This window comes from Hyperoodon ampullatus (genome assembly GCF_949752795.1).
Source record: "Hyperoodon ampullatus genome assembly, chromosome: 9".
Taxonomy (NCBI): domain Eukaryota; kingdom Metazoa; phylum Chordata; class Mammalia; order Artiodactyla; family Ziphiidae; genus Hyperoodon; species Hyperoodon ampullatus.
Genome location: NC_136922.1, coordinates 49918485 through 49930955, shown reverse-complemented (window position 1 = coordinate 49930955; position 12471 = coordinate 49918485). Strand labels below are relative to the sequence as shown.

The following is a 12471-nucleotide window of genomic DNA, read 5'->3' as shown; positions in this document are numbered from 1 at the left end:
CAAAGACATGCCCTCTGCCTGATTCCTAAAGATTTCTTTCACTTACTGCCAAACTTACTTGGCTAGACCTCTGGTATAATAGAATGAAAACACTTCCTTCTGGGATCGGAGAGCACAAGCATTTGAAAATTTTACTTTTAGAAAGAAATCCTATCAAAATGTTATCTGTGGAGCTGGGGAATGTAACTTCACTAAAAGCACTGAACTAGAGACATTGCCTTCTGGAACCCCTGCAGTTTATTGTGCAGAAAGGATTGGTAGCTATTCTGGCCTCCCTGTGGCTCTGGGCAGCAGAACACCCCTCCCCTGGAGATGCAACTTCTTGAGGTTTGTAGGACAATTATGATGAAAAACTGCATTGAAGCTGAAGTTAGTGCTTTTTAAAGAAGTGTCAGACTAGGGGCAATAGGCCTTTAAATGGATTTTCTGTTCTCCTGCAAGAAGTCTTGCAAATGTGAGGAAGGTCCCAGGTCCTGTTCACAAAGGCAGTTCTCTGAGAGATAACAGCGAGGAGGGTTAGGGTAGCCCCTAAGGAGGGGCTTAGTAACCATGGATATGAATCCTAGCTTGGCCGTTTACTTGCTGTGAGATTTTGAAGTCCCTTAATCTCTCAGATCCAAGAGAAAATGAAGAGAAAAATATCAACTTTTCAGGATTGTCTGAGGAGTGAGTAAGACATGTAAATCATTGAGACTAGTAGGTGCTCAACAAAATCATTTCCTTTCCTCCTCCTCCCAAAATGTACTCTTGGTCCGTTATAGGAGTCTTTCCTACCAGACTTACTTTGGTGGCTCTACTCACCTGTAGAATAGTATACAATTATGTGTTCCAGGGAACACTCTCTCCACAGTTACCATCTTCTTATTCAGTTCTGTTTTGCTCCTCTGAGCTCCTCTAGGTTGGCTGTATGCTAAAGAGATTTAGGATTCAGTTGGCTACTGGTGGATGGTTGGTCCTTTAAAGATTTTTGTTGCTACCCAATAGACTATATAACAGAACTGGCCCCCTTCCAAAGGAAAACTAAAGAAAAACTATTCAATTTACTATGCAGATGCTATAAAGTGATTTAGAACAACTACTTCACAACCCGACTTTCCAAAGAGAAAGTCATCTTTACGCAAGTAAATGACTGACTCATTTATCCAGAAGATAAAGTGATTTGTTCTCTTGTGGATGGGGAATTCAGTTTCCTTATTTACAAGGAACAAGGTCAGAGCTGAAGATGCTGTCTTCCAAATACAAAGCAAATTTGTAGAGGGTGTATTTCACTGAAAGCTGATGTATAAATTACATAAGGGGAAAAAAAGAATTATAGGGTCTGCAATTGCTTTCCAAGGTACAAAAGGACATTTGACTTTTTTTCTCTCAGCATAATTCAGAAGGAAGTGACACCCCAGGGAGCCAAGATTGGGTTTTCTTGTAGGACAAGAAAGACATTTTTCTAGGGGAGGGAAAGGTATGTGAAAGTTCGGGGGAGGTAAAGATGATTTCTGCCGTTAAACAGTTCTGTATATGAAGCCCAGGGTATAAGCAGTCTCTTTGATCATTAAGTACCTTTCTGCACACAAATATATCAATATAAAAGGGCAGAGGTAGCTTTAGATTTTCTCTGGTGAAGTGGCTTACAGGTGGCACTTGTACTGGAAGGGTGGCAGGGAGATTTATCTTGAATCTGTTTTCTAATTTATGCTTTTAGGGGTCAGATGATGGGGAAGGGTCTTAAGGTCTCTCCAGTTGCCACCACTACCTTTTGTCCAATTGTTCTTCTAGGAAGGGAGAATAGAGACCCCAGAGACGCACAGAGGAAGGTCACTGAGCCTTTTCTGTTTCCCAGGTTTACAAAGAAGAAGCAGAAGCTTCTGCCTTCTGGGTCCACCAGTCCTTCCTCATTTGATGGTCAAGGTTCCTGGGAGTCATCATAGAGTGATTATTTAGAGTTTGCTCTCTCTTAAGGGATCTCTTTTTGTTGTTGCCTGGTGAAATAATTACTGAGGCCTGAAAGAAGGCGTGATCAGCTGTCTTCATTCTGGAAGCTAGGCGTGTCAGTTAAGAGAGCTGGGAGTGTCAGGCTAAAAGGAGCCTTTCCTGCTGTGAGAACCATCTTCTGTCAGCAGAAAATTTGCTAGTCAGTGTCAGAAAAACCTAATGTGGCAGTGGGAGCTTTGGACTTTGTGCATCTAAAGACTGAAGGTTAAGAACTACTCAATTTTTTTTATCCTAATGAAAGGTTATCTCCAGGTGATATATGGGAGTGTGCCAGGTGCAAATTGAAGCACCAAATGTGTGAAGTTGGGCTCCTGAACTATGAATGAATTATATTCCTGTATACATAACTTAGTTTGAACTGTTTCTGAATAGGGGCTGGGAATAGGGTTGCCAAACAAAATACAGGATGCTCTATTAAATTTGAAATTCATCACTAATAAGTAATTTTTAGTATAAATATGTCCCATGCAATATTGGGGCCATATTTATACTAAAAAGTATTTGTTGTCTGTCTGAAATTCGAATTTACCTGGTAACCTACATTATTATTATTTGCTAAACCTGGAAACCCTAGTTGAGAGGTGAGTAATGTGTTACAGGAGGAGAGTAACTTTTAGCCACATCTCTGTGTACAAGGCTTTGGCAGGAAGGGGGAGGTAAGGAATACCTTGGGACAGATTACCTGTATTGGGTAGGCGGGCAATGTGTCTTTAAACATAACCAGTGTGGTTTCCATGGAGAGTGAGTGTAGCCCGGGAATTAATGCAGAGCACAGGTCAGTTTTCTGAGTGGACACTTAAACCATGTGCAGAGCCTCATTACAAGCTTCTGACTTCCCCATGCTCTCTGTTTTCAAAACTCCAGTGCAAGTATATTCTTGATTCAGGCCTTGGATTAATGTCAGCTGTCATCTCTGTCCTGGTAACTCTTAAATTTAAATCTTCATTTTGGATTACTCATCTGATTACCAGCATACTTTTCAACATGGCTCATCCTTCTAGAAAGAATGTATCTGGAGGTCTTTAGAGAAGGATGTGTATAGAGGTCTGATGGATGCTATTTTCATATTATTAGCAACATCTTTGCATTAAAAAGGGAATTATTTCAAACTTTCAACAAAATCCAGCGTATAATTACTATAATGATTATAGTAAAGAGTGTTTTTTTAACATCTTAATTGGAGTATAATTGCTTTACAATGGTGTGTTAGTTTCTGCTTTATAACAAAGTGAATCAGTTATACATATACATATGTTCCCATATCTCTTCCCTCTTGTGTCTCTCTCCCTCCCACCCTCCCTATCCCACCCCTCTAGGTGGTCACAAACCACCTAGCTGATCTCCCTGTGCTATGCGGCTACTTCCCACTAGCTATCTATTTTACGTTTGGTAGTGTACATATGTCCATGCTACTCTCTCACTTTGTCACAGTTTACCCTTCCCCCTCCCCATATCCTCAAGTCCATGCTCTAGTAGGTCTGTGTCTTTATTCCTGTCTTACCCCTAGGTTCTTCATGACCTTTTTTTTTTTCTTAGATTCCATATATATGTGTTAGCATACAGTATTTGTTTTTCTCTTTCTGACTTACTTCACTCTGTATGACAGACTCTAGGTCCATCCACCTCACTACAAATAACTCAATTTTGTTTCTTTTTATGGCTGAGTAATATTCCATTGTATATATGTACCACATCTTCTTTATCCATTCATCTGTCGATGGACACTTTGGTTGCTTCCATGTCCTGGCTATTGTAAATAGATGTGCAATGAACATTGTGGTACATGACTCTTATTGAATTATGGTTTTCTCAGGGTATATGCCCAGTAGTGGGATTGCTGGGTCCTATGGTAGTTCTATTTGTAGTTTTTTAAGGAACCTCCATACTGTTCTCCATAGTAGCTGTATCAATTTACATTCCCACCAACAGTGCAAGAGTGTTCCCTTTTCTCCACACCCTCTCCAGCATTTATTGTTTCTAGATTTTTTGATGATGGCCATTCTGACCAGTGTGAGATGATATCTCATTGTAGTTTTGATTTGCATTTCTCTAATGATTAATGATGTTGAGCATTCTTTCATGTGTTTGTTGGCAATCTGTATATCTTCGTAAAGAGTGTTTCTTGTTCTAAATATCTGTACAATAGGATCTGTGTCTTTAAACCATTCATTTCACTGGTCCTTACTTAAGGATTAAAATAAGATCATCAGAATATATTTGAAAGAGCACTAAACTCAGATGAAGACCTAAAACCATGCTTTCTCTTACTGTGTGCCTCTCTGGGTTTCAATTTCCTCATCTCCAAGTTAGGTGGATTAGATAATTCCTAGGGTCCTTTGCAACCCTAACAGTCTATGATGCTGTTATGGTAGTTTATAAACTAGTGTTCAGAGCAATTAGTCAGCCTCAGGCTTTGTCTGTCTCTTTTGCATAGAGCTACATATCTGCCATCCTCATCCCAACTGCAGAGAAAAGAGCAGCCCCATTTGCCTCAATTTCCCAAGACCAAGGTCCTGGAAAAATTACCTGCCCACCTTGACAATCTTGTACCCATGGAGAAATCCTTCTCGTTATGCTTTCCATATACTCAGAAATGCTGACTCTTCAGAGGTCCCACAACAATGGATGTCTAACTCTAGCCCACCTGCTTATCCCCTTAGGGATTACTCTCTATTTAAGTAGACCTGGCTGAAAAAGCCTTTGTCAGCAGGTCAGCTTTGTGCACTGTACCCAGACTATGTGTGTGAATGGATCGTCTCTTTAAACAGGTATTTATGTTGTGCCCATTTGGACCTAGCCACTGGGCAGGATGGTTCTGATACCTTCACTGGTTTGGAGCTTCAATATACACATTTAGTCTGCAATGGCTTATGACTGCACTTTTTAAATTCGGGGACAATTAAAAGGAGCTGTGTGCTAGAATTTGGCTCACAGTAGCTCACGAGAGCTGATTGTTAAATTATCAGGAATTTTGTGAGCTGATTGTTAAATGCAACGATTTTTAAAAATTAAGTCAAATAGGGCTTCCCTGGTGGCGCAGTGGTTGAGAGTCCACCTGCCGATGCAGGGGACACGGGTTCGTGCCCCGGTCCGGGAAGATCCCACATGCCGTGGAGAGGCTGGGCCCGTGAGCCATGGCCGCTGAGCCTGCGTGTCCGGAGCCTGTGCTCCGCAACTGGAGAGGCCACAACAGTGAGAGGCCCACATACCGGGAAAAAAAAAAAAAGTTAATAAATATTCAAAACACACTACCTCCCAATTATTTTACTCTACATATCTATGCTCCTGATATTATTTGCATATATTGGATCTATATGGTGGAAACACTATATAATGATGTTACTATACATCTCTTCCCCACCATACGTTCAGGGACCTCAAATAGGCCATGATGCAAGTGTTTACACCACAGAAATCAGCAAATGCTACCAATCAGACCTTAACTTATTGCTTTGTTGATGTCTAGACTTCAGAAATTGATGGAGAGAATGTTACTAATGTAGATTAAACTTAAATATTTGTAGTGTGTGGTGTCTGTAGCTCTTACATTGTGAATAGTGCAAAAAATTGAGAAATATGCTTCCAATATTCAAAAAACTATTAAGCGCTTCCACATAGAAGTCACTTACGTCATTGATGAGTGAGTGAATTTCCAATATATGTCTTCATTGTTTCACATTTCTGAAACAGTTACTCCTTAATGTAATAAAAATGTCAACCAACGTAAACATAGGAACTACATGCACGCTTCAGTTGCAGACACAGGTTGGCTATGAATACAACTCATATCTATACAAAATTGATATAAAAATCAGTGATAGCATTCTTAGAGTACTAACTGGCTATACAGAATAGGAAATAAATTATATTGGGTATTTTATTATTTGTAAATTGTGGGCCTCACATTCTTTATATTAGCAAAACTTATAATAAACTTATAAACATATATATATATATATACAGTCTTTTTTTTTTTTTTACAAAATGCCTCTTGTTGAACATTTTCTAGTACACCATTGACTCAAACCTCTATTCGGTAGAGCCCCTTCTGTTTGCTCTATTTGTTGGGGCTGACACAGTCCTCAGGTGAGGCCATGCCTCCTGAGGTGAGGCCATGCCTCCTGAGGTGAGGCCATGTCTCCTGAGGCCAGGCCATATGATCATCTCAATAGATGCAGGAAAAGCCTTTGATAAAATTGAACATCCATTTATGGTAAAAACTCTCCAGAAAGAGGGCATAGTGGGAACATACCACAACATAATAAAGGCCATATACGGCAAACCCACAGCTAACATCATACTCAACAGTGAAAAGCTGAAAGCATTTCCTATAAGATCAGGAACAAGAGAAGGATGCCCACTCTCACCATTTTTTAAAAAAAATTATTTATTTATTTATTTATGGCTGTGTTGGGTCTTCATTGCTGTGAGCAGGCTTTCTCTAGCTGTGGCAAGCGGGGGCTACTCTTTGTTGTGGTGCGCGGGCTTCTCATTGTGGTGGCTTCTCTTGTTGCGGAGCATGGGCTCTAGGCACACGGGCTTCAGTAGTTGTGGCTGGTGGGCTCTAGAGCACAGGCTCAGTAGTTGTAGCGCATGGGCTTAGTTGCTCCATGGCATGTGGGATCTTCCTGGACCAGGGCTCGAACCTGTGTCCCCTGCATTGGCAGGTGGTTTCTTAACCACTGCACCACCAGGGAAGCCCCTCACCATTTTTATTCAACATATTTTTGACTTTTGGAGTCACACAGTCCTGAGTTTGAATCCTATCTCTGTCATTTACTAACTAAATACCCTTGTTTAAATTCTCTCACCCTTTGATTTTAAATCTGTAAAGTGGAGATAATTATAGGAATAACCTCATAGGTTGTCTGAAGATTTAGCAAGCTAAACATACAAAGATTTAACATAGGCCCTGGCACATGATAAGTTCTCAAAAAATGGTAGCTGTAATTTTTTTCCTTCATCCTCTCTCCTGCCCATTAGGATGCATCAAGCTTCAGACCATGGTTCTCTACCTTTTCTGTTTATATCCATTTAGAGTATGATTGACCCTAACCAGCACATTCCTTGATGATGCACAAATCTCCGTCTCCATCTTGACCTTCTCATTAGAGCATCCATCATGCACATTTTTTTTTTTCCTGTATGCGGGCCTCTCACTGTTGTGGCCTCTCCTTGTTGTGCAGCATAGGCTCCGGACACGCAGGCTCAGCGGCCATGGCTCACGGGCCCAGCCGCTGTGCGCCATGTGGGATCTTCCCGGACCAGGGCACAAACCCGTGTCCCCTGAATCGGCAGGCGGACTCTCAACCACTGCGCCACCAGGGAAGCCCCGATCATGCACATTTTTAACTGACATTAGGACATAACATAGGAAATATCCTCCTGCTCATTTTCTGACCATCCTCAAATTAGTATGCCCTTCCTACTTCCTCATTTCCATCCGTGGTACCCCTGTTTGTACTTGATCTTAGGCTTCAAAGTTGCAGTCTTTACTCCCTATATCTGATTAGTCATTAAACCCTACTTATTTCTTGCAGCTTCAGTTCTCGTGACTAATGGTGAAGCTAGCTGAGAAGCCGTTTGGTGCACTCCCATTCAGCCTCCTCAGGGCTCTCTGCCCTTGATATCCTTTGTTTTTCCCTTTGTGCTTTTGCTCATGGTGCTCAAGGGACACTGATGATCTTTAAGGTAGCCTCTTATTATTTACTGAATTATATTGCTCTCGAACTCTGAAATACCTATGTCTTTTTTCTTCAACTAGGTTGAAGTTCTACAACTTCAACTAGGTTGTAAATTCCTTGAAGACAAAAGCAGGGCATAAACTCAGAATTACTGTCACAGTGCTAAACACAGTGCTCAATAAAGGTTTCCCAATGGAATAAATTGATTGAATATAACCCTTTCTTATTAAGAATACATAGTAGCTTTCTATTGCCTAATCCCAGGCTCTTCAGACTGGCCTTCCAGGTGTACTGTCAGCTGACTCCATCTTACCTGCTCTTAACTTTAGTTCTTTCCTGACATGGGCCCTTCATTCAGGTGACCTTGGTACACACACACACATACACACAACTGGGTATTAAAATACTCATCCTTCTGTCTCAGTTTTGCCTGAAGTCCCAAGACATTGGGTACTTACCACCTCACATTGAAAAATGCAATGCTAGACCACCTAAGAAGAACTTGTAAAGGAGGTGGGGAAAACCAGTTTTGTGACTTTTTGCCTGATACCAATAGGTGGAGGTTGGAGGTTGAGAAGGACCAGGAAATTAGGAAGAAAATTTCTTGGGAGAAAGTTGTGTAAGTGTGGAGGCATGCCTCCTTTCTAGTGGTAGGCATACTGGTTTATTATAACGGATAAAACTCAGGAATAGACAATTAAAAGAGATGCATAGGGCAAGGCATGGGGAGGGTGCACAGAGCTTCCATGCCCTTTCGGAGCATGTCACCCTCCTAGTACTTTGATGAGCTCACCCACCTAGAAGCTGCCCAAACCCCATCTTTTAGGGACTTTTATTATGTAGATATGACTAATGAAATCATTGGCCATTGGTGTTTGAACTCAAACTCCAACCCTGGATGTTGGAGTTTGAGTTCAGTCAAACTCTTTCCCTGGAGGTAGGAGGCAAGGTGTGTAAAAGCTCCAGTCCTCTAATGAAGGATTGGTCTTTCCAGTAACCAGTCCACCTATTGAAGCTCTCTAGGAGCCCCATTAAGACTCACTTCATTAGCATAATTGAAATGGTGGAAAGGAGCTCTTTGTCAAGAACAGAGGCAAAGACCAAACATGTATTTCTTATTATACCACACCCACAAATACCTCCTTTTCAACTGCAGCTTGAAACAAGCCTAGGCTATGGGAGAGGAGAAACTTTTAAATAAAATTATTCAACTAAAATGGACGTTTTTATTACTGAACTGACATTTTTCTCCTATCTAGAGTGACCGGAGTACCTTTTATTATTAAAAATTAAGTGGAAACAGGTGTGAGTCCTGCCTGAGGTATCATGTCAGGAGTGGAGAAGGGTTCCAGGCAGTGGGTTTATGTGAGCAGGAGAAAGCGATAATGAAGCTGTGTTTTTGTTTTACCCTTTGAAGTACCTCTCTTTCAACACAACTGTTACATTTGCTGATGCTGCACATGTAGACAGGCCTATAAGTGTATGAGGGCAGGCACACAACACACACACACGCACGCACCTTTCTACCATTTAGGATCTACAGTTGAACTCATCTCCTCCAAGAAATCATTCCTGGTTAGCGCAACTCTCTCAGCTCTCCCTCTTGGAATTTCTATAATTCTTCTTTTTCAAACCCTATAATCTAACACTTATGTATGTGAACCAACCATACATCTCCATTGATCTTCTCTTGTTTCATTTACGTGTTTTTGCTTCTCATTCTTAGAGTAAGCCTCTCACCAGAAACCAGTGTGTTTTACTTTGGGGTATGTCTCATATATTCCTCCATTGTCACTTAATAAAGGCTGCATGATTGATTAATCAGATATGTCCAGATTTCATGGTAACATCAAAGGTTGGCTAAATATCCAGTTTAGTCTAAAACCTAAAGCTAAATCTTTCTGCCTCCTGATGGAAATGCTGGCCACCTTGACTCGGCTTTCCAGTTTTTTTTTGGTTGGTCAATGAACTGTTGAACGGAGTGTGCTAATGAAGTAACTAATCTTCATGTGAACTTTTATTGCTGATGAAGGTTAAAATACCAGTGAGGGTGATTTGGTACGTGACATTAGTCCTCTTCAGGCACTGCACTGGGAAGACAGCTTTGGTTAACGTTCATGTTACTCTATAGTTTGTTTTACCTCATAGTCACCAGTAGGCTTGAATTCTTGGATTACTAACATTCAGCTTTTTGCTAATAAAATTTTCTATAGAACTAGGAGAATTTCCCAGACAGCTGGAAGTGTATTTTGAGACCAGCCTCTCTCAAAATTGCTTTTACGAGCAGGGGATGCATTTCATCAGGCCCCCACCCTCTTTGTTAGCACCTCTTTTTCACTTGCTCCTGGATGATGAAGGAAATTAGTCTTATGTTATTAATCCTCCCATCCACCATGGGGGCTGACAGTGTGTTTGAATACTCAAAGGCATGAGACTTCTCAAAAGCATTTCAGGGCTCCAAAGAGGCTTATCGGTCCATGAAGTCTTGATGTCTCTGTGCGTGGAAAAGATGAATCACATATGTGCATTGAACAGATGAAACTCCATGGTGTCTCTGCAGGTGATACAGGCTTGCCATTCTTGTCCCAGAGCAATCGAAGTTGTCGTCAATGCCTATGAACATATCAGGTGGAACGTCAAGTGGAAAAGAGCTATCCCTGATGATGACTTGGAGGTAAAGCATCAATTCACTTCCTGTGGGTTTTGCTCTAAAGTGCTTCCATACTGCAATGGAAGTGCAGGAAATTCTAATTCGAAAAATGGGTTTTGAGAATGCTTTTAAGAATTTGAGGATGCTACTCAAATACAACAAGACAAAGGGTTATAAAATGCAGGTGTGAGAATAAATAAATAAATAAATAAATAAATAAATAAGTAGGTAGTGCTTAGGAGCATCTTGGGAGTTTCTCCATCTAAGGGCAAGTTGAACAGTTATATAAAGGTGACAGTTTTACTTTCTTCCCATCAATATAGATGAATTTAATAAGAAGAAGAATATTTGGGATTGTTCATATAGCATTTTTATCAGAAGATTAAATTGTTTTGTGTAGATTATGTCACTCACTTTAAAAAATTGCTTTATTATTATTTATAGAGATTAATTAATATTAATAATTACATAGATTAATTAATTATATAGATTATTTCATTCACTTTTAAATAACCTGAAGTCTGTAATAGGCAGGTAACAGAGTATTAACAACTTTGTGATGAGTCATGCAGAAAGCCATTGGCAAAGCTGAGTCCTCATGCTGCATATGGACTTTGCTGCCTCTGTGAACCAGCCCTTCCACCTAGCCTCATGTTCTTGGTTTTAGCTGTCACAGGCTGTCCCCAGCACGGGAGAGATGTCGGGCACAGAGTACAAAGCTCGCTGGGCCTAGAGGCTAATGGCTTAGGTGCAACCTTATTCTGCTAGTTATTAGCTATCTTAGCTTTAAAAAGTCACTTAACCTGCCTTAGCTTCATTATTCATGTTTAATTTTGCCTCCCCATCACAGACCGTGGAAAGCTGCCATATGTATAAAGTAGGGACTAAACACATCACTATTGATTTCTGTTGATGTAAACTCTGAGGCTTTTCTGACTTTAACATGTCTTGCCTTCCTTTTCAGAGATACTGGGATTTTTACCACTCTCTCTTCACTGTGTGCAGTAACTCTCCAAGGACTCTCATGCATTTAACAAGATGTGCCATTCGAAGAACGTTACACAGCAGATGTCACAGAGTAATTCCTTTGCTTTCCCTCCCATTGTCATTGAAAAAGTATTTGCTTTTAGAGCCAGAGGGAATCATTTATTAAGCCTTATGAGACAGAAGATCCCAATCCTAGATGTTTAAGTGGACTCGCTGAGTAGACACAGTTTGCATAAATAAAATGGTACTTGGGTTGATTATAACACTTCAGGGATTTAAAAACACTTTACAAACACTATGTCATTAATCCTAGAGTATCACGGTGAGGGGAAATAAACAAGAGGTAAAGTTAAGGTAGTCTCAAAAACAAGAGCATATCCAGAAGATCCTGACATAACAATAATAATTAATATGTATAGTGCTCTTACTTGGTGCCTGCTATAATTTTGTAAGATTTTTCATATGTTATCTCATTTGAAATGGGACCCAGGTTTTCTTACAACCAATTTCATTCTCTCCCTTATCAGTAATAAGTTTACATTACCGTTCAGTTGGCAAAATGCTAGGCTTTAGGATGGGCCTCTTAATCTTGGTGTCCTCCACCCACTCCCACTTAGCAGAAATTACTGTGGCTAGTTTTGCAAACTCCTTTCCATATACTAAGCTCCTCAACTTACTTTTAGTGAAGAAAGCACAAGCATACTCAAAACAAAGAAATCTTTGAGTCAAATTAGAAATGAAAAACAAAGATCAGTCCACTTGAAAGTCAAAATGGACATTTTAACACTCTCATTGAACCAAAGACTGGAGATGCAAAGATGAGTCCAAAGCGAGGACTCCTGCCCTCCAGGATCTCACCATTTAGCAGAGGATCCGGACATATAAGCAGGGAACTGCAGTGTCAGATGTCAGGGGCAAGAGTAGAGGTGCAGATTCATTCTTAGTGCTTGCCTTTGAAAGTCATGTTTCTGACATGAAGTGTGGTTTTCTTTGAAGCATGATGATAAAGAGTGAAGGGATTGTGTGTAGTAGAGAGATCTCCGGCTGCTATGAGTGTAAATGTAAATGGATGCATTTTAAGTTTCCAGGCACATGTACTTATTTTTATTTCAGAATGATTTTGTGTGTAGTGCTTTCCCAGACTCCCTGGGGAAAATATTGCAC

At 40.5% G+C, this 12471-nt stretch overlaps 1 protein-coding gene across 1 annotated transcript in view; it reads left to right on the top strand.

Annotated features, from left to right (window-relative positions):
* The window catches only part of ASB4 (ankyrin repeat and SOCS box containing 4), a gene marked incomplete at both ends in the record, with an annotated part of 64609 nt that extends 53136 nt beyond the window's left edge, over positions 1–11473 (top strand). Inside the window, 2 exons of the mRNA XM_079711826.1 lie at positions 10231–10344; positions 11285–11473. Of these exons, the coding sequence (XP_079567952.1) occupies positions 10231–10344; positions 11285–11473 (303 nt within the window). The remainder of the gene's footprint in view (positions 1–10230; positions 10345–11284) is intronic.
* Between the last annotated feature and the right edge of the window lie 998 nt (positions 11474–12471).